The sequence below is a fragment of the Tinamus guttatus genome, unplaced genomic scaffold (genome assembly GCF_059628265.1).
Source record: "Tinamus guttatus ecotype Peru unplaced genomic scaffold, ASM5962826v1 Tinamus_guttatus_pri_ptg000942l, whole genome shotgun sequence".
NCBI lineage: Eukaryota > Metazoa > Chordata > Aves > Tinamiformes > Tinamidae > Tinamus > Tinamus guttatus.
The window spans coordinates 1,686,685-1,709,105 of NW_028289476.1; the positions used below are offsets into that span (position 1 = coordinate 1,686,685).

At 47.6% G+C, this 22,421-nt stretch overlaps 2 protein-coding genes and 1 non-coding gene across 3 annotated transcripts; all 3 read right to left on the reverse strand.

The window, feature by feature from the left end:
- Positions 1–4,344: 4,344 nt before the first annotated feature.
- On the reverse strand, positions 4,345–8,161 carry SPACA6 (sperm acrosome associated 6). The gene is given in 10 exon segments (XM_088538203.1): positions 4,345–4,465; positions 5,027–5,174; positions 5,540–5,693; positions 6,060–6,163; positions 6,397–6,474; positions 6,550–6,573; positions 6,738–6,806; positions 7,162–7,236; positions 7,819–7,983; positions 8,053–8,161. Coding segments are annotated over 10 exon segments (1,047 nt in total).
- An 11,414-nt stretch (positions 8,162–19,575) lies between these two features.
- TEX50 (testis expressed 50) lies at positions 19,576–20,408 on the reverse strand. The gene is made up of 2 exons (XM_088538205.1): positions 20,082–20,408; positions 19,576–19,848 (listed from the first exon to the last, which is right to left on the reverse strand). Exons 1-2 carry the CDS (start codon positions 20,406–20,408, stop codon positions 19,576–19,578), a joined length of 600 nt encoding a protein of 199 aa, XP_088394331.1.
- Positions 20,409–21,871: 1,463 nt separating this feature from the next.
- On the reverse strand, positions 21,872–21,943 carry TRNAA-UGC (transfer RNA alanine (anticodon UGC)). Its single transcript has one exon. It is a non-coding gene; the product is annotated as a tRNA-Ala (tRNA).
- Positions 21,944–22,421: the final 478 nt, after the last annotated feature.

A 22,421-nucleotide genomic window follows, 5' to 3' on the forward strand; every position in this document is an offset into this window, starting at 1 on the left:
ATTACATTTTATTGATTTCCTTCCATATAGTTGCTGGCTCATTTTTTCTCTTGCTTTGCCTGATCAGTTATGGAGAACACATTGATTCAGAATAAGTAATGTGATTCTGGTCTTTTTTTTTTTCTATACATTATTTCAGGCAAGTGAAACAAATTTCTTTGCATAAAGTAAAAAAAAAAGTGTATCTTTTTCATGAGGAAAATGTAACTGAGAAACACGTTTTCATAATTACAACAATTTAACATGAAAAGATAGCAACATGATATAGCTGAAGCCATTCTTGAACCATTTTTTTTCTTTGTGGGAACATTTCAGGTGCTTATCCATGCATACTGTTATATTAGTCGACATAGCATTATCAGGGTTGGCTGCAGGAGATGGTAAGATATGATACAGAACAAATGGAAGACCTGCATCCTTCCAGACCACTTCCTTTATTCCAGTTCATATTGAATGCTCCGTGGACCCAAAAATGACATTAGGTCTCTGTGATTAGGCATCTGAAACCCTCCCTGCAAGTCTACTGACCACAGTGGAAGCTGAAGTACCTGTGTCACATCTAGACAGCTACTTAATAACTCTCATATTTAGAAGTTAAAGTTCTAATATTTCTATGATTCTGTATGACAGTTCTTGTAAAAAGTCTAGTCTGAAATAAACATAGCTACCATAGCGCTGGTGAAGACAGACATCAGGACAAGCACTTCATTGAGCCCTTACTATTGTCTGCACTCAGAATAACAGCATTGTCTGCATCTAGACCTTCTCATTGACCCTGTCTGAGCCCAAGGGACTTAGAAGCAGAAGTATTACTGTACCAGAAACCGAATAGCAGGGCTATAACCATAAGTGATTTTTTGGGGATGTCTGCCTATTTCACAGTTTAATTAGATCAAGCTTACTTGCTGTCATTCATCCTGAAGTACTGTACTTTATGTCTTTTATTAACAAATCTTTCCTTTTTAAATAAATACATTTGATCCACAGCTTCAGGAAAAGACATTGTTTGAAAATTAAAAATATACAAATCCCTTTAAAAATCCAGTATTTCTTATAAGTTTTAATCCATTCTTTTTTTTTTTTTTTTTTTTGCCTGAAGTGATTCTCCAAAACTCATCCATGCTTGGCAAATACTTCCCATACTATTGCAACTATATTTTTCATTTTTTTAAAGGAAACATTTTGCATATAAGATGCATGTTTTCATTCCTAGCATTTTAGTTAGGGGAGTATCCAGTACACTTCTGCCTAATTTCCCATTTATGTAATACATTCAGCTGTCTATTTGCCTGTCTGTTCATCTTTCTCTGCAGCATTGATATTTATCCTACTTAATATTGGTCTGTTGAATTCTTGGATAAAAAGTAATCATGGTGATTCTCTTTATCTCCTGTCCTAATCATCTTTCTGTCTATTTTATTATACCTCTATCTGTCAGTTTGTGTACCTTCTGATAATATGCCCATCTCTAGCAATGTGGCCACAGCCTGTTGTGTTGACACATTTTACTAAAACATGTGAAAGTGTTTAAAAGAAAAGACTTCAAAACATTATAAAAGCTTACCCACTTTTAAATTATTTTATACATGTTTTGGGTTTTGGTAACTAAAAAGATTGATTATCCTGAGTCTGTGTGCAGTTAATTTTGAAAGAAAAGCATAACAGGATATTGAAACTGCCACAAAATTTGTGAAGTAATTTTACTTCACTATCTGAAGAGATGGAGAGAAGGAAAAGTGTACAGGAGACACCTCAGTCCTCAGAGATCAATGAGAGAAATTGTCAGAGACAGTCCACAGGATGTTGGAGCCCAAAGATAATGTTGCCTTTTTTTTTTCCTTGACAGTGTCGGCTCTGATGGAAAATTTGTATTTATCAATTCATTTGAAACATGTTAATTTAACTTCACCAGTTTTAAAAAAATGAGAAGCAGAAGAAACCCTGTTACATCATATGCTCATTAAAGTTGCCAAGTCTAGCAAAACTGCTCTTAAAAGGATACCTTTTTTTTTTCCTGCTAGCCACTTCATGATTGTATGGTAAATAAGTAAGCTTATTATAGTTTCCTCACTCAGAGACGACCTTAAGGGAACATTTCACAATGTGAAGGGAATACATAGCAGTGAGCTTCTCTGGAGTTTTAATGAGGCCTGCTAAGGGCTGTTGAGATGGAGCTGTTACTGGAAATCTAATTTACCCTCATGAGGGGTTGATTAGGCTAGAAAATTAGAGGCATGAGGAAATGGACATGAAAACAAAGGAATTAACAGACTTTCTCATCAGGTGTTTCCTTTGATGTGTCTGTCAAATAAGGGCATCAGGTACTAATCCCCAGTTTATCCGAATGCAATGCCTTCAAGTCCTTACCTGTGTGAGGTTCCTGGCTGGTTGGTAGGATGTGTGGGATGCAGAGAGGGGGACACCTCTGCACATCTAGGCTCCTGTAAGGAAGCAGAGGCAGCCCAGCAAAGCTGTCCACATGGACATCTCTTCCTGTTTTCCCAGTTGCCATGGCAGAAATCATTGATGGGTCTGTGAACAGGCCAGAACTCTCTGCTGTGGTGCAGTCTGATGATACCCCCATAACATAACCTTATTCCACCTCTGACACACAACAAGGCTCCCTTGAGCACTGGCTGAACTTGAAAATGGGAGAGCAGCACCTGTGTTGTGCCCGTCGTTCTCAGACTCGCTAGTCTGGGTTACAATAGCCAGGCAAAGGGGATCTCCAGTTCCTGTAGCCCACCAGGGATGGTAGCCATCATAACATGCTTTAACTGCACATACGATGTGTTCAGTTGTCCATTCCTGACAAAGATTAGCTAGAACTCAGGTCTTGTTATATGCACACTATTCTTGTAATCCACACTCCCACAATCTTATACTCGAAACGTTTCTCAGGTCGATACTAAGTTTTATATCCCATTGTTCATGGTCTTCTTTAATACATCTCTGAACCACTAACCTGTCGTTGCACTTCCATCAAATATCCAATATAAAAATTGCTATCATCCCTTAGTACTAATCATATAGGATCTCCCAGTTGTATTCCTTACAAAAATTGAATTAATCTATTAGCAAAAGCATCTAATCTCTGACTGAATTTCAGTTGGTAACAGTTGATCTTGAGGACAATAAATATCCAGGGATACTGTTAATTTAGTCCCTTAAAAGTTTTATTGTTAATCCAGCAGTTGTTATACCACATACCATATTTGACTATCTCAGGTGATTATCATCTTCGCTATATCAGGTACTAATCAATGGTTTGTGTTTGATTTACTTTGCATACAATTCAAAATTCACCCTAGATTACTTAGTTTGGCTTTGTGTGTAGTTCATTTGTGCATTTAGTATCAAATAAATTTAGGATTATTGTTCTTGTATCTATTGATCACTCTACAATTGTGCTGCCAATTTTTGAGCGTATCTGTATGCCTTTGCACAAGTATGGCACAGTGTAGAGGTTTTTAGTAAAGAAGAGGAAGTAAAGACTTAATGTCCTATACAGGTTTTGGTACCACATGGGGCAGATGTGGTAAATTTGCCTTAAATTCCCTGATAGTACCTATGTAAAGAAATCTCAACCCTTTCCTTTATTCCTTCCTTCCTTCAACCCTGATTTCATGGGACATCATAGCAGTGCAGTTCCCCACTGTCAGCACTTGCAGCCCAGAACGTGGCAGAGGACTGGGAACTCACAGTGCAAGGGGTGAGTCTGAACTTGCAAGGAACCTTCTAGGGGCTCTAAGGCCTCCATGGGGAATTTAGGGACCCAGCACACAGCTCCGCTGGGGCAGGGCAGGGACTTGACACATGCCCCCTGCTAGAGTAGTTCAGCGCAGGGTCCCAGTGCATGACTTGCATTGAGGCAAGGGGCAGGGGCAAGGACATCAGGGCAGGGCAAGAACTCTGCAACAGGGCTCCTCCAGAGCACAGAGCTACCATCCTGCTCCCCAGGGAGAGGGGGCTGAGCACACGGCTGCCCTGGTACATGAACCCATTACATGGCTCCTCTGAGTGAGGACCCAGCACACAACTTTGCTGGGGAGGGATCTGGCACACAGCTCCTGCAAGGCATGACGGATCTCAAGTACATAGTTTCTCCATCTTCTGGGTCCCCTGTGGGACCGAGCCTTCCAAGCTAAAGAATCTCCTTACATGGTAAGAGATGAGAAATTATAGCTATAATTTGTAACAAAAACAACGCCAGGTTGCTCTCTGCCCCATCCAACCAAAGATTTGGGGGAAGGACCCAAGTGTCCAAATTAATCTCCTCACCGCATCAAAGAGGAACCTTGGTCCCCAGGAGCAGACCCATGTGCCAAACTCCCTTAAGCTCTCTTAAGGTGAAGCCACATTTTCAGGCTCCCCCAAGGGACACTGGTGGCCCAGTTCATGGGATGCCAGGTGATCACTGGTCTGGGGAGTCTTTCGGGAGTTCCGAAACCATTGCCAGGTGGCCCTGGAGGAAAGAAAGAGACGTCAAGAAAGAGTAGGAGACTCCTGTCTCTCCCATTCATGTGAGGGAACAGGAAGGTGCTTTGGGCTCTCCAAGCAGCCAGAAGGAAACTAGGGGATCTGGAAGCAACTGGTAAGGTCTCAAAAGGGGCTTATGGGGCAACTGGAGGATCTATGGGACAACTGAGAGGCCCTGGAGAGTAGTATGGGGTCTGGGGTTTCTTGAGGCAACTGGATAAAAAGGTGCCAAAGAGTGTCTAAGGGGCAATGAGTAGGGTCTGGAGTCACTAAGGAAAGATGGTGGGTCCCAGAGACTATTGAGTGTCTCAGAAGAGAGACCATCTGTGGTGGTCCTGGCAGCAAGCAGAGGGTCTCAAAATGAGCTTGGGGAGCATGGGAGAAGTGTACAGAGGGCCTAAGTATCTATGACCTCCCTTGGGTCCCCCTGAGGTTTTGTAGGGAAACCTGGAGGGTTGGGAGTCCAGGGAGGAGCCCAGGTAAATCTGTGCAAGTCCCCAGACCCTGAATCCCAGGGGCTTGGGTTTCTCAGGTCAGGGAGACTCACGTCAGCGCCAGGATGATACCCATCGAGCTGAGTACTATCTCCAGCTCCAGCAGCATTCTGGGGTGTGAGGGTGTCCTGTGAGGCCAGTTCAGCACAGCCCTGAACTGGGCCTGGAGTTCCCGCTCTGCCTCCATGGTGCCTCCAGACACTGCAAGGGTCATGATACCTGTGAGGGCATATCCTGCCGCTCACCCCTGTTCAAACACCAGGTTCACAGGTGTCCAGGAGCTCCTGTTCCACTCGACAAACCTCACTGCTTCCACAAGAACCCAGGTGTCTTGGTGCCCCTGCTCCACCCTATACACCTCAGTTGTCCTGTGGGGAGACAGGCATTGGGGAATCCTTGCTCCACTCTACCTTCCCACTATGGACCTGAGTGTCTTAGTAACCTGCTTCCTCCCCTCAGCACACACACACACACCCCTTCCTGGATCTCTGCATCCGAGGGCTCTGCTCCAGTCTGCAACCCTGTTCCCACCACTGCACCCGAAAGACCCAGGAGCCTAGGCACACCATTGAGGAAGAAGTACTTGCGAGCCACTGTCTCATCATGGGTCCCCAGGTTACAGGCGATGGTTCCCAGATGGGGGTCCTGAAGGATAAGTGTGGGGGGTCCCTTCATTCCCCCTTGCAGCTCTTCAAACAGTGTCAGATCCTGTGTGCGCAGCTGAGGCATGAGGGGACACATCAGCATAACATGGCCCAGGCATATGATTGCATACTCACATCCTTTGCTCACCCATCTACATGTACACACTTGTGTCCTGCACCCACTCTTCGTGCCCCTGTAAGTAAATATGCATGCACATTCATGTCCCACAGGCATGCACACAAGCCACATCTGTACATGTACATGTGACCTGCCTCCTGCTCTCATATACCCTACACATGAGTGTGCACTTGCTCACACTCATGCTGCTTACAGCACAGCTAGTCCTCAGGCCAAGCAGACAAGCATGTACACAAACACATGCAGACTTTTCTCCTCAGTCCTCTTGTGCATACCCCGACACTGTTTGCATATGCAACTCACATCCTTGGCGAACATCCAGGTGATGGGCAGATCTGGTGGGGTGGCAAAGGGCACGACACAGGGCAGCATGACAGCTTCACCCTCGCGGATCCACACGTCCTCTACTAGAGGCACAGGCAGACGCATGCTCACAAATGCTGGTGCACTCATGGGCACCTGTTTATCCACACGCACTCATGGTAGGCATGGGCTGGCATATGAACTTTTACATGCTTATGTACTCAGGATAGGTCAGGCAGGCATGCCCACATGCAAAGAGGTTTGTGTTCAGCGCTTTTGATGTGACCAATTTGTCACTTTGCCCAGCCTTATCTGAATGCCCCTGTGGCCCTCTCACCTGGGCAATCCACGGGAAACTGACAGTCCACAAGGCGACAGGTTGCACACTGGAAGATGCGGGCAGCCAACTGATACCCTGGGAGGGAGAGACTTGGAACAAAGGGGGCATGCAGCAGGATGGGAGACAGGTCATGGAGGGATTGGCACTCACCACAGGGTGGGATACAGGCTGGAGCTGGTAAGAGGGGAGAGAACCAACATCAGATTGGGGGCTACTGGGGTTTCACGTTCCTGTGATGGACCCATCCCTCGTCCATTCCAGAGATGGATGGGGAGGGTCTCTGGAGTGAGAGTCTCCAAAGTGGGGGTCTCAGTTGGGCATCCCCACTGGACTTGTACCTTCCTCCAGTTGTCTCAGCTTCATCCAGATTCCATCAACAGCCTCCTGCAGAGATACCTCAAAGGGCTCTGAGAGGGTCCAAGGAATAAAAGTGAAGCCATGCCTCCCATCCCCTAAATTCTCATATACGCCTCTGAACCTAAAGACCCCCTATACAAATCACCTGGACTCTATGGCATTCTGGAGTGTCGTCTATCCTCAAATATTCCCTAAAATCCTTAGACCACATAAAACCCACACATAGCCCCCCAGGAGTATCCAAATCCTCCCTTGCAGCCCTCAGACTTCCATGGATCCCCCTGCCCGAATATTCATTCAAGGTCTCTATGCCTTATTGCCCCCATTGGTCCTATGACCCATATTCCATACCTCACCCTCCCAAGCATGTCCCACCCCACTATGTGCCACATCTCCCCTGCTCACGCGTGCCCCCCTGAAACTCCAGGAAGTGCAGAGCATCCGTGATAATCTCCTGAAGATCCTCACGTTGTCCTGAACCTGGGACCAGCACAGGGGCATTTGGAATAGTAGAGTCTAGACTTAGGAGATTCCAGTAAAGGGTAGGTCTCTGGGGTCCCAATCAGACCTGGAGAGAGGTCCCGGGAAGGGTCAAGACCTTGGGGTCTCTGAGGTCTCAGGGTTTGGGGGTCCCAGGCAGCCCCCATAGCCCCAGGGCAGGGTTGGAGGGTACTCAGATCCAAGTCAGAGTTGATGTCCCTGGGAATCTCTGGGGTCCAGGTCAGAATTGAGGAGGAGATCTTGACAGGGTTGAAGGACTCTGGTGAAGTCCCTGAGATTCCAGGTTAGGAGAAGCGGACTTAGACTTGACAGTGGGTCCTTGGGGTCCTGATTGGGATGGAGTCCCAGGGTGCTCAGGGTTCTGGGCAGTGTCAGCAGGTGTCTGGCCAGGGTGGGGGGCCCTGGTTGGGATGAAGAACCCTAGAGGGCTAAGGACTCCTGTTCAGAATAAGAGACCCATTCAACATTGTGGACACCCAGTTTGGGTGGGAATCCTGGGCAGGAAAGGGTCCATGGCAGGCCAGGGTGCACCATCAGAATCCACAGATCCCACTTACATACCCACAGTAACAGAGGCAAGGGGCGCAGCAGCCTTGGTGAGGTCTTCGAGGCAGCGCTGGTGTTGGGGTGTTCCAGGGAGTTCCCCAGTTATATCACGGCAGAGCCGGGCCCGCTGCAGGGGAGGGCCAAAGCAGAGCAGGCAGGGGGGCGCTCCAGGGAGCCAGGAGGCCAAGACTACCAGCCGCCACCATCCAGGCACCTCCATCCAAAAACCTTGTTCCCCGGGGAGCAAGAGGGCCAGGGCCAGGATAAGGGGCAGCCATCACCACCCCATGGCCCCACCCCACACCACCTGGACACCTGGATCATAGAGACCAGTGGGGTTCCAAGGCGGGGCTGACATGCCTGGGTCCCCCGTGGTGGGGGATCAGGGGCACCTAGAAACCTCAGGACCCTGAAGTGTGTGGAGCAGAGACCAGATTCCAGACCCTACAGTCTCCTCATTTGATTTCCCCAGTCCTCTGCTTTTAGCTGCTGACAGTCACATTACTTAGTCTTCTCAAATCCCCTCTATTTTAAACTGTCATCCCCCCACATCACCTACAGTCCTGTCCCTTCAATACCCACAATCCAGTCCCTTGTGGGGAGCCCCATGTGCCCCAGTGTTTTGCTTTCAAGATAAACCAGAGGCTCTGGACGCCATGCAGGCCCCCAGGGTCACTCTATGGGTGGAATGGGAAAGCTGGGTGCTGAACCATGGACTCATCATATGAACTGGTCAGGGGCCATAAAGATTGTCAGGGACACAGTGGAGGGTGACAGAATCTGCTTCACTGCAGGTATCAGATCAAGGAATTTCTCAAAGGGAGTAAGAACTACCAGGAAAAGCCTAAAGAAAACACAGAGATACAAACAATTAAAAAAAAAAACACTAATATACAAATGATAAGAGAGATAATGGAAAGAACAACACTCTCCAGTCAGTAATTGATGTGCAACTAAGAAGTTACAGGCATGGCTTTGGAGCTAAGGGATCAGCCTGGACTTTGTAACAGATAAAAAGGGGGGAAACAAGACACGAGGATATGATATAAAAATGGCTGGTCACATCTAAATAGCTGACAGGCAGTGTGCTTGAATGACTGACCCCTGTGCCAGATCACTGCAGGCTATCTTATCTTCCTTTTGAATACTTTTCCAGCTGCGTTGCCATGTTGTCTCAATCTCAACCCTTTGTTTAAGGGCAGTTAAGGTCAAGGTGACAGCAATTGGAGGGACAAGAATGAGATGAATTTGGACTAGCAACTCAAGTGAAATCTTGGGCAATGGTGGCCCCCATGACTGTGGTGCCAGTACCTGGCCCAAGTGAGTGTCTCAGCATTAGCCACTGGTTTGGGACTAGGGGTCATAGGTCCTGTAAGCCCTAAATGCCAGCTACCAGCAGGGCTGAGGTGAAAGGAATAAGGGTCTCAGCACCAGCAGTTGCCCTGGCACACAGGGTCTATAACCTGTGTTTCCCAGCTTCAACAGCCAGTTTCACAACAGCCACTTGTGGAACCAGTGTTAGCATTTTCCAGGAAGCTAGTGTACATCGGTATGCATATTTGTAATGTGCCAGAAAGCTTCAAGTCAGACTGCCCTGAAAGTAAGAAGCTCACATAGCAGACGAGGGGACTCAGGATCCAGGCAGGATAATCAGATGGATGTAGAAGCCATGCTGATCTTTCAAGTGAAAGATCTCCAAATCTGTGTGTGCTTGTGTTGCAGGTAGTTAGGTCCTGATCTTTGATGGAGCAGGAGTGATCGTTTTCAAACAAGAATGGGAAGACAACTGTACAAAGTATTTGGCCCAAGTAACCGGACCAGATCATCCGCTATACGGTTCCAACCTGCAGCGGTTAATGGGTGCAGATCCAGCAATGATCACCCCCCAGACGCAGGCCCACAGCCTGCGGCCCCATGAAGTTATGGCAACTACTCGTGCGGCCAGAGAAGCCATTAGCGCAGCCATTAAAGTTGTCGCCAAATCAACGCCATGGTCCTCAATAAAGCAAAATGAAAGTGAGAGCTTTACACAATTTGTAGATCGTCTCCAAGCAGCGGTCGACTCTTCATCCCTGCCTACGGAGGCAAAAGGCCCGGTCATAGCGGAATGTTTACGCCAACAATGCAATTTGGCAACCAAAGAAATCTTGCGATCATTACGGACGGGGGCAAGTGTTGCAGACATGATTAAGCATGTTGCAAAGGAAGAGCGTTTAACCCCAATTCAGGTGGCTGTTCAGGCCGCAGTAGCCAACGCAATGGCATGTCAAGATCGACTCAAAGGGCCATGTTGGGCCTGCGGCAGGAAAGGACATTTCGCTAGAGAATGCAGATCCAGATTCCAGGGAAACGGGGTGGGGAGAGGGCGCCTGGGCCGTGCACGGCTCTCTCCCACTCAGAACATGAGGCGGCCCAACTATGTCAACCCTGGATGGAGCAAGGCATTCTTGAACCCGCTACCCCCTCGAGCGACCAGCTTAATGGCCCAACCGACGGCCGAGCTAAATCAGCCCCTATCGCAGGAAGAACAAGAACCACCACTTGGGGACGAGACCCCAGAGTGGCCCTAGCAGTAAGATGTGACCACCCACCGGTAGTGTGGGGAACTTGTTCCCTCTCTAATGCTTTTAACGACACCGCTATTAATATCCCCTTTTTAATTGATACCGGCGCAGATGTTACAGTTATTCCGGAGACGAGTTGGCCCTCACGCTGGAAATTGGAAGACGCACCCATGGTGGGTGGAGTCGGCGGATTAACCCGAGCTCGAAAAAGTGTTCAATCGGTAGCAATCACGCTTCACACAGAAAAGGGGCCTGAAAAAACCATCACCCTTTTTCCATATGTCATGGCAGGAGTCCCACCCTTGTTGGGAAGGGACGCTCTGGCTCTATTAAAAGCCAGGGTGACAAATTTACTCTAAGGGCCACTGCCGTACACCCACTTCCACCAATTAGACTGACGTGGAAATCGTCCGACCCAGTGTGGGTTGAGCAGTGGCCCCTATCGAAGCCTCGAATGGATGCCCTTCTAGAGATAATCGACTGCGAATTACAGCGAGGTCATATAGAACCCTCCACCAGCCCGTGGAACACCCCAGTTTTTGTAATACACAAACGAAACGGCAAGGAGTTCCGTCTCCTCCATGATCTACGCGAAGTCAACAAGAGAATCCAACCCATGGGTCCTGTTCAAACGTTCTTGCCCATGAACTCTATGATACCAGAAGGACAACCCTGTGCTGTCCTTGATATCAAAGACTGTTTCTTCTCAATACCTCTGCATGAGGAAGACAGGGAGTGGTTTGCCTTTTCTATTGTGTTTCCAAACAGCCAACGCCCCAACCTACGTTTCCAGTGGAAAGTGTTGCCTCAAGGAATGATCAATTCACCCACTATCTGCCAGATTACGGTGGATCGGGCATTGGCACCAGTCCGACGCAACAACCCGACTGTGGCTATTATTCAATACATGGATGATATTTTAATCGCTGCACCATCAGGAAGTCAAGTGGACCAATTGGTGTTAGTAGTTTCAGAAACCCTGAAAACGAACGGATTCGAAATTGCAAGTGCGAAAATCAAAAAGGGACCATGTGTAAGTTTTTTGGGAGTAGGGATCACAAGTTCTTATATAACCCCCCCCCAAATAATCCGTCGAAACATTAAAACACTCCATGATATGCAGCAGTTAGTCGGATCTTTACAGTGGCTCCGCAATATTGTCCTAATCCCTCCTGAAATCATGACCCCCCTGCACGATCTTTTAAAAGGAAAGAGCCCATGGGAACAAAAAACTTTAACAGCAGAGGCAATGGACTCTCTCGATTTCATTGAACGGCAAGTATCATCCAGCACGCTTGCCAGGTGGAACCCAAATATACCACTTGATCTATACGTACACTTTACAGAAGGAGGAGGGGTAGGAGCACTAGCGCAGGGCCCTCCTGAAAAAGCTCAGCCAATACAATGGATAGTCCTAGGAAAACCGTCACGTGCATTTTCTCCGGGAGTCGAGTGTCTTGGCAATCTCATCATGAAAGGCAGGAAACTCACCTTAAGACACCTAGGCATCGAACCTACCAGGATATACCTGCCCTTCCACAAACAGCTCCCAACGCAATCAGTAGCGATGTCAGAGTATCTGGCTATAGCTCTCGTCGGATTTGGTGGAGAAATCCGGTACGCTGCAAAACCTCCCTGGACCCAGATGCTGACAATTGTCAACATGGACCTCCCACAGAAAATCATGGACCGGCCCCAACGGGGACCAACGGTCTTTACAGACGCATCCTCAGCAACTTCAACAGCGGCGGCAGTATGGCAATCGGGAGGAGAATGGCATTGCATTAAAGTGATCGATCGCACGCTTTCAGCCCAACAGTTAGAAGCGATGGCCGTGGTATTAGCGTGTGGGCTATTCCCAACAGAACACCTCAACATAGTAACTGATTCAACGTTTGCGGCCAAGCTTTGCTTGGCCATGTTGGGGCCTGGCGTGTCAACATCCACGACAGCCCTAATGCTGGAAGAAGCACTTTTTTCTCGAAAGGGCACCATATCAGTCATCCACGTCAATAGCCACAGCCCAATTAAAGGGTTTTTCCAAAATCGGTAATAATAAAGCAGACGCCGCTGCAAAAAGACTATGGACGCTAAGAGACGCTCGACAGCTACATGAGTCTCTCCATATCGGAGCCAAAGCGTTAGCAAAAAGATGCGGGATTTCAATCACTGACGTGAAACATATAATAGCTACGTGCCCCCACTGTCAGAAAGCACCACTGTGGTCTAGCGAGGTAAACCCCAGAGGTCTTAAACCTTCCGAAGTGTGGCAAACAGATTTTACACTCTGCCAGTTGTTGAAACCTCGAGCGTGGCTAGCGGTGACTGTGGACACATATAGTGGAGTGATCGTAGCCACTCAACACCTTAAAACTGACTCCAAAGCAACCATTCAACATTGGCTAACAGCTATGGCGTGGCTTGGTGTTCCTAATCAGATCAAAACAGACAACGGTCCAAATTTTGTATCTAAATCAGTCCAAGCATTTGCCCTGAGATGGGGTATTACCCTAACACATGGCATCCCATATAATAGCACAGGACAAGCCATAGTAGAACGAGCAAACCAAACTCTGAAGTCTAAATTAGAGGTATTAGCAAATGCAGAGGGCTTTAGCAACGCCATTCCCGCAGGAGACCAAACACGTCTACTAGCGACTGCCTTGTTAGCACTAAATCAATTTCCCAGGGGGGAGGAAGTGAAAAGTCCCACCCAAAAACACTGGGCCACTCGAGCACTAGAAGAAGGCCCACCAGTTATGATTAGAAATGAACTGGGAGAATGCGAACAAGGGTGGAAACTAGTTCTAACAGGGCGAGGGTATGCCACTGTCAGGAAAGATGGCAGAGTCAAGTGGTGCCCGCTTAAGTCTATTAAACCAGACCTTCAAAATAAAACTAATGAAAATTGTGAGTTTCTGTTCACAGAACCAGATCATCGGGCGCCCCAAGTAACCCGTGCGCCCCAGTGACATACATCCCACCGGAGGCTGTGAGTTCCACGCCGACTGAATCCAGAAAACAACAAAACACCCTCCACAAGAGGGGGCTGCAATGTCTTTGCGTCATCTTAATTCCGGAACTTATAAGACAAGTAAAGTCACACCAGTCCTTCAAATGGGTACTTGAACAGATATATCCACTCAGTATTATCCCCAAGTTATCCTGAAGTACATCCTATTCCTACACCATACCTTCTTCTTTGTGCCTTATGCTTTTTAAGGCCAAAGTTATGATACATAATTTTAAGATTGTTATAAGGATAGAATAATATAATAATAAGAATAGTATAGTAAAAATAAGGTAGTAATAATAACAGTAAGTAAGAATAAAATAAGAACAAGTAATTAAAATTAGAATTAGATAAGAAAATAAGTAAGGATAGTTATATTTTAGCTAATTTTGTTATGCATGGGTGGGGGGGTAAAATGTTGCAGGTAGTTAGGTCCGGTGGCCGGAAGATATCGTGCTGTACGGAAAGATAGGGCCCCTAATAGCCAATAGTGTTAGTTTATGATGTAAGCAGACGGATGTGACGTTGTAAACCTTAGCTATGTAACACCTTGTTACCCATCAATAAAGGCCATTTTGTCGTCCATCACATTGGTGTCAACTAGTTAATGGACCGAGTGGCTTGGGGGTGGTCTTGAACCGGGTCGCCGCGCTGTTTGAACGGCAACAGCTTGTGAACTAGAGAGTGAAGGCACATATGCTTTCATGAGCAAACTTCAGAGGAAGAAGGGGGCTGGCTATCTGTGTTTTATGTGGGTTTTGTTAAAGATAGTGCCTTACCTCTGGTAGTCTGTGTTGCTAGCTGTGTTAAGATCCTCTTGGGTACACATGCATGCATGTGTATGTATATCCCTAGGATAAATGCTCAGTCTCACTAAACCTGCAAACAGGAGAACAGGAACAAGAGACCTCCTGTTGTTTCCACCATCCCAGGATAGAAATAACTGAGTCTTCATGCTCACTGGATTGGACTCCAGCACCAGTGCAGGAGAAGCCCTGCATCTCTCAGCCTGCCAGATACAATGGCCCTCATAGCATCCCTTAACAGCGTGCAGAAAAATCTCACTGTCAAGAACCAAGTGTCCAAAAGGAGACAGAGGAGTCCTAAAAATTTATTCGAATAGAGGGGCAGTCCACCCAGGCATATCCCTGTGGGGTCTCCCAAATTACAGGAGGGCGCAACCTCCTTTTATCGTAACTTCCCGATCGAGGTATGCCCCTCCTTTTCTCCATTGGCTAAGGTACTCAAAAGTTACAGACTTCCCAGCCCACCTAATGTATGTTGCTCCTTGATATGTTTCCCTGGTCATACATCATATGTCTAATTAAAGTGACTTTATGCCTCCCCTGGGCATAAAAGTTGATATACATTAGCTCATTATGCTTGCACCTACTCTACTAAAGTTCATTCTGTGGTCATTTGTTGATAAGAATGTCTCTGCCCCCATCCTGTTTTCCCCAAAGGTCAATTGCACCCCCATCACATATGTATAGCATGACTTACCTGCCTGTACTCTATAGCCTGTTCACCAAAGAATGCAGAGTATCGTAAAGACACAGGCTCCTTTGTTCTGCTCAACAGTGTGGGTCCCTGTGAAATTACTTCTACTGCAGTTGACAGACTGGAATGTGTTCATGACTTCAGTAGTTGTTGCGAGGCAAGCATCAAGCACATGCTAGCAAAGTGGCAATTAAGTCACTTTGAGCAAATGAAAAGAGAAATGAAAAGAGTTTAAGGTTTCAATGTTGACAGTGCAGTTGCTCCTTTCTCAGCACCATTTAGACCAGCATGAGGCACAAGGTTTCAATAATCCTGATCGATAGGACAGCAGCAGGCATATGGCTATGGTTTGTGCTTCCGTGTTCCTGTCTCCCTGAAGACAGGGAAGGACAGCGTTAAGCACATGATTGCAGTAAGTATTTATAAGGCTACAGCTGTCAGAGTACCTGATAGATCAGCAGAGGGCATAAGGGCAAAGGTCTCATGGGCCCCTGCACTGGACCTGTCATGCCTCTTTTATCCCCTTGTATACTCTACTGCTGCATTTTCTCTCTACAGAAGCTGACACGTGCCTACTGGCAGAGTTGCACCCCTGAAGTGATTTGGGCACAGCAGCTTTCTCACCAATAAGTACTTGTGCTCGCAAGCAAGTTCTCCTGGTCCCTGGCATGCCTATTCCAGTCCCAGAACAATTCCATCTTATCCCTCCATTTCTCTTCCCTAAACTGACATCAGGCCCATAGGGAGATTCCCGACCCATTGGGAAGATTAACCAGCTACAGAGGCCTTAGAGGCAAGTTTCCTTGGGTTCCTACCCTGGCTACGACAGGTATATTGCAGTCCCAAAGTAACTGAAGCTCCAGACTTTCTTCCTGGACTAACACAAAGTCTCCTGGCAAGTTGTCAGGCCAAAGTGTGATTCTGCCCTAAAAGCCTCTCCCACCAACAAAAACTCCCAAGCAAGTTCTCTTGGTGCTCTATACAGGCCCAGGTGTGTCTCCTCTAGCCTCACAACTGCAATCCTGCACTTCTGGCTCCCTAGGTTGAAACTTTGCCTTCCAGGGGCCTGGCAGAAAAAGCAGGCTTCTGGCAAAAATGCTCACTACAACTACAAACACTGACAGACAAGTTCCCTTGAAACTCTACCCTAGCTTGGCATACTGACTGATGTCCAATAACTGCACCTCTGTGTTCCCTCAACTCTTCCAAAAGGTATACTGTACTGATGATAGAACTCTGGATCCCAGGAACACAGCGCTACTTACTGGCCTCTGTGTGGAGACAGAGGAGCAGAGCCAGCCCAGGAGCTCCCTTCTTTGTCCAGGGTTTGGGTGTTTTCAACAACCTTCCTAATCTTCTACAGGTGACCTCTATTTCCTCACATTTCTATCTTCCACAGGTGACCCTTATTAACATCTCACCCTTTGTATTCCCATATTTCTAAACCCAATTCAGAATACTGATGCAATCAACTCATCCTGTATTTTCCCATAATGGTTGGCCTGAGAAAATCCTTTATCCATGAAGCAATCAGACCACTGTTTTCATCCCTGGCCACACCAATCCTACATATTCCCCCTTTTTTGTTTACTAATGATTTTCACTGCTGCTTAGTTATAGGGAGCTTCTAAGGCTCATACTCCTACATCTTTCTAAGTGTTCCAATTTCCCTTTTTTCTGCTCCTTAGTTCATAGATCTTTTGCTCCCAAGTCATAAAATCTCTTATCCTCAACAGCTAGACTCCTGCTTTTCAGTAACTAGAGCTTCTGAGGCTTGCATCCCACGTGACTAGAGCTTCCCCAGCTAACCTTTTTGAGTGTCCAGAGCTCCCATATTCCCAAGTGTTCAGAGCTTCCATGGCTTGCACTCCTCTCCCAGGTGGCTAGAGCTTCCCCAGCTAACCTTCTCAAGTGTCCAGAGCTTCCCCAGCTCGCACTCCATTCCTGAGTGGCTCAAGGCTTTCTTACCATTTATGTTGTTTCCCATTCATCCTCTTGAGCTTGCTTCATCCATCTCAGACCCTGTTCAGGTACCATTTGTGGGAAGACAGAGAAGCAGAGCCAAACCAGCAACTCCTTCTTTATCCAGGGTTTGGATATTTTCAACAACCTTCCTAATCTTCCCCAGGTGACCTCTATTTCCTCACATTTCTATCTTCCACAGATGACCCTTATTAACAGCTCACCCTTTGTATTCCCATATCTTCTAAACCCAATTCAGAATACTGATGCAATTAGCTCATCCTATATTTTCCCATATTGGTTGGCCTCAGAAAATCCTTTATCCATCAAACAATCAGACCACTGTTTTCATCCCTGGCCACACCAATCCTACAGGCCTCCAACTAGACTTTACAATTGTTCACAACTCTCTGAGCTCTGCTATTCAGCTGTTTTCAATCCACCTCAATATCTGCTCATCTAGCCCATCAGATTGCCTGTAAGGATGTTACGAGTGACACTGTCAAAAGCCTACTGAAGTCAAACGAAGCAACATCCACTGCTCTCCCGTCATTTGCCCAGACAGTCATTCCCTCAAAGAAGGTGATTGGGTTGGTTAAGCATGTTTTCCCCTTGGCGAGTCTGTGCTGACAACTGCTGTCCCTCATGTGCCTGGAAATATATTAGGCATTCCATCACTTTCCCAGGACTTAAGGTTAGGCTGCCTGGTTCCCCTGGCAGCTGGTCACAGAGGGAATAGCTGGGCTACCTGGGAATATGATATGTCACTGGATTGGATGTGGAAATTAATTGAATGGTTAACAATAACTAACTTATTGGGGGATAACTAGCTTATTGGGGGATAATACTGCATTACAAGTAAAGAATTTCTAGATTATTGTCACAATAGAAAGAAATAGTATCTGCATCATTTATGTGTAGTGGTGGTAATCCCCAATGAGTCTTTGCTAACAGGAGAGAGTCTACTATACCACTAATAAAACTTGCTACTGAACAGATCTCAGAAATGTTATCTTCAAGAATCTCCTCCAAGGAATCTGTTCTGAAAGATGAGCTATTAGAATCCAAATAACCTAATACATATTTATATGTATTTACCATAATATCTGAGATATTTTGCATCTTTGATTAAACATCAATTCGTGAGACAGGAAAGACCAAACAAAATAAGGTATGAAAGTGAAGGACAATAACAGACAAAAAGACAAGACTTTCAGTAGCCATTCAAATTTATTTCACTACTCTCTCTATTTTCCTGCACCTGTCAATTATATACATGTCTCAAATATTTCATTTTCTAGTAAGAGCAGAGGAGGTTATTCCAGTCTTCCTTGTCAGGGTAAGTTTATTATAGGTGTCTAGAAATCCTTCTGTAAATAAGGGAAGAAATTACAGCTTTCTTTTTCAGAAGTGCTGAACCCCTCTAGTTGTCATCACTGAGAATTTCAAACACTCAGCACTTAAAGTCAGCTTTATTTGCTACAGAGCTGATGATAGTGCATCTCATGCACTAGATAAAGGGTGCTGGTATGCAACAAGGCTGTGAGAAGAGCAAGCACCAGAGGGGAATGCTGGCTGAGCATGGTCCAAGGCCTCTCTCAAGGACAAAGCTCTGCAAGTGATGACTCTAACCCTCCAGTGAGCTCAGCCCTGCCACTCTCACTGATGTCCCTGCAGGGAGGTCTGTCTGCCCCCAAGCAGACCAGACCTGAACCCCACGTATGTTGATCCCTGCTCCAAATCTTCAGCAAGCAGGAGGTGCACCTGTGTGGGGCATGATCCCGCAGCCCTCAGTGCTATGCCTATGGGCAGCCATGGCATTCCAGGCAGCTCAGTGGTGGTGATTGATGCTATGCAGAGAGGACTAAGAGCTGGTCCCCAGCCAGCTACTGGAGGGATACCCTGTGAAACAAAACACACCTATCCTAAAGCAACAAGGGCCTCGGAAAACAACAGGCATGTTTCACTGCAGGAATAAAAATTCCAAGGTACTTCCTTCTAGAAAGAGTAGGATAAAACTCCCTGTTTTCCCAAAAAAGCACAGGCCCCTAACTGCAAGACTGCCATCTCCTGCCTCAAGTGGAGGCTCTAGGGCAAGCACAACTGCCAGCTCTCACCAGCACCTTTGAGAGGCAAACATTTGCCAAGAAAGCTGGGTGAGGCAATGGCTACAACCAGACATTGCCCTGCAGCCTGGCCTGCCCCAGAGCTTACATTTATCTGTGTACCTACATCTTTGAGTCAGGCAGCCTTTCCTGGCAGGACGGCACACTCCAGTTGCTGCTTTGTAGCCCACTCAGATTCACATGGACAGAGATATGTCCATATTGGCACCCACCAAAAGCCCCAGTGCTTTTCTTGCCCCTGATCCTGCCTGACAGGCATGAATGCAAATACCCCCCACTTCCACATGCATGAGCACAACACCCTCGTGGCATCTCTGAATATCAGCCTGGACAAGATCTCCATCCCATAGCTGTACCAACACTTCGGTCATTTTCAATCTCCCAGCTGTGGCACATGGGACAGAAAGCCCTGCCCATCATGCCTGTATGCTGCATTTCTGCTCAGGTTTTGACTCTGAGGTCCAGGGTCTGGCAGGGACCTTCCCAAGCCAAAGAGTGGGAGTAACAGAGCATGCATTGCCAGGTGGGACCACACATATCTCCCCTCTCTGCTTCTGGATCAGCCTCCTTCCAAGGCACAGGGACAGCAGCACTCACAGAATCCTCTTTAATCTCCGAGCACCTCCGGAGCCACACTGGAGTGGTGGCTGTATTTGCAGGCCGAGAAAACCCTCTCCTCTTCTTCCTCATCATCCTCCTTGCTCTGTTTAGCTGGTGTCTGGAGACTGCTCTTCTTTGGGTGCCAGTGGCACAGGTGCCTCAGGTACTTGATTGTCCAGGCGGTGTTTGCCTCCAGCCGGCAGAGCACCTCATAGCAGTTGCAGGGGCACTCGTCCTGGCTGGTGGTCCCCAAGGCAGTTGAGGGGGCCTGTCCTGTCTCCTGGAATGACAGGGTAACATGATGAAAAGGGCAGGGGCCTCAGGACATCAGATCTGTCTGGCAGCTTGGCCTCGTCTCCAAATCTCAACACTCCCAGTGTTCAGTGTACAGGCATCAGGCTGTACAGAGAAGACACTGGGAGCACCTGTGTTTCCCTCCTGACAGCCTGGACCCCTAAGGGGCAGCATGTCACCACTTCTCCCTCTGAGTCTGAGGCCCTCGTCTGCACTCACCCGTCTCCAGTGTCTTCTAGCTTTGTGACAAAGCCAGCCTGCAAGCAAAAGCCCACTAAGCAAGCCCAGGGCTTGGATGCACAGAGAGATCACTCGCAGCACCACCAGGCTTATATCCAGCTGGGCACAGAAGGGCCAGAGCTGGTCCAGGGGGTAGGGCAGGCAGCAGTGTTGATGCTGTGGGTTGCCGTCCAATTTCTCCAGGTCATTGGGGAGCATGTCCCACGCGATCTGGGCCCAACTGGGGCGGCCTCCAAGATCCAGGCTGCCAGTGTGCAACAAGGCCAAGAGAAAAGCAAGCATCAGGCAGAGATGTTGGCTGTCCATGGTTGTGGTCCTTCCCAAAGTCAAATCTCTGCAAGTGATGGCTCTAACTCTCCACTGAGCTTGGCCAGTGACTGCCAAGACCGAGGAGCAGCCTTGAACATGTGCACGGTGGGCAATGGATTGCATACATCATCAGCTACAAATCACTGTCACCAAAGACCTTGTGATGTCATCAGGCACCCAGCAGGCAGGGAAGATGGAGGTAGCACAAAGGAGGGCTGGAGGAGCCACTGCCACTCCCACTGATGTCCCAGTGGGGCGGTCTCTCTATCCACCAGCAGAGCAGACCTGAACTCTATGTGCAGTTGTCCCTGCTCCAAATCTTCAGTGAGCAGGAGCTGGGTCAATGCAGGGCATGACCGTGCAGCCCTCACTGCTATGCACACTTTTCCCACAGCAACAAGGGTCTTGGAGAACAACAGGCATATTTCAATGCAGGAATAAAAGTTCCAAGGCATCTTCCTTCTAGAAACAGTAAGATAAGCTCCCCTGTTGTCCCAAAAGAGCACAGAGCATTGACAGCAACACTGTCATCTCCTGCCTCAAGTGGAGGTCCAGAGCAAGCGCAATGGCCTGCTCTCATTCAACCCTATTTTCTCCTTTTGCTTTCTGGCTGCTGCCATGCACGTCACTTTCAGGAGGTTCTGTGATTCCTGTCTCCTGACCATTATCCCTTCCAGCATTTTTTTTAGGTTAGATTTTGAATGGGTTGCACCAGCAAGAACCATGTTAGTCTAAATTCATTTTTTCTCTCATTTACCTAAGGGGATTTTCTCTTCAAGCAGAAGTGCTACTGTATCATTGCAACAAAGTCTTCTCTTTTGCAAAAGAGAGGTTTTGCAGAAATATCTTAGGCAGAACGGACAAAAAGACATATCCCTGAGGCTGCTCCTTGTTGGAGCTCAGCTTTAACCATACTGCTGCTGCTATGAGTGCCCTTTTCCACGGGAAGACCACGCTCCAGCTGCTGCCTCTATAGCACAGTACCGTGTGCTCAGTGTACCACACCAGAAAAGCTCCTCAGTGACCACTTTGGTCATGGAATCTTGTAGGTCACAGAATCACAGTATAATTGAAGTTAGAAAAGTCATTTGGAGATAATCTAGTCCAAACCCGCTGCACAAGCAGTTTCACCTAGAGCACATTGCACAGATGCTTCCAGGTTCACCATGCCTCTGGTGAACAGGCAACAGTAGATCTCTGTGCAGCCCTCCTTTGTGGTCTCTGACACCAAGGATAGTGGCAACATATATCCCAGAAGCCCCAGCAGAGTCAGTTAACTCCCTCAGACCATGCATAGTCATGTCATTTTGTGTAGGCAGGTTTTCTGATGTGTTGGCTGGGCACAACTGGGCTCCTTCCAGATGGGGAGTGCTCCAGTTGGCAGACCTTACCAAACAAAACGCTCACTTCTCAGGTGGCACCCCCGTTGGCGTGTGTGAGATTCAGGACAAAAACATCCTTGGAGATGCTGGGGATTGAACCCAGGACCACCTACATGCAAAGCAGGCACTCTTCCACTGAGCTACATCCCCTCACAACCTGCCAAGGGAGGGGACATGCTCTCATCCCAGGACCTGCCCCTGGCAAACTGATGTGACCCTGACAAGCACAGCCCTATTGTTCCTGGTGCCATTAGATCCTCATCAGAAAGCATCATTCAGAATCTATGCTGCTCCTGGGCTGCAGGTTGGGGTGGAGGAATTTGGGATTGCATCTCTGCTGGGACAGGTCCTAGGTGAGGGCTGCACCACAGAACACCAACCCTTCAACAGTTCTGCTATTGATGGGGGCAGGAGGAGGCTCTTGCAGTAGGTGATGCTCCCATGCTCCTTCCCTCACAGAAAGGTTGATGTAGAGGAGCAAATCCCTTTCCAGCAGCCACCTCTGCCACTCCATGCAGCACTCCTGTGTGTATGACAACAGCAGCACTGTAGTGAACAGGGTGACGGAAATGCCCTCCTCAAGGTCAGTTGCCCACAGCTCCAACTGCCCTGGGATATGCAGTGCAGG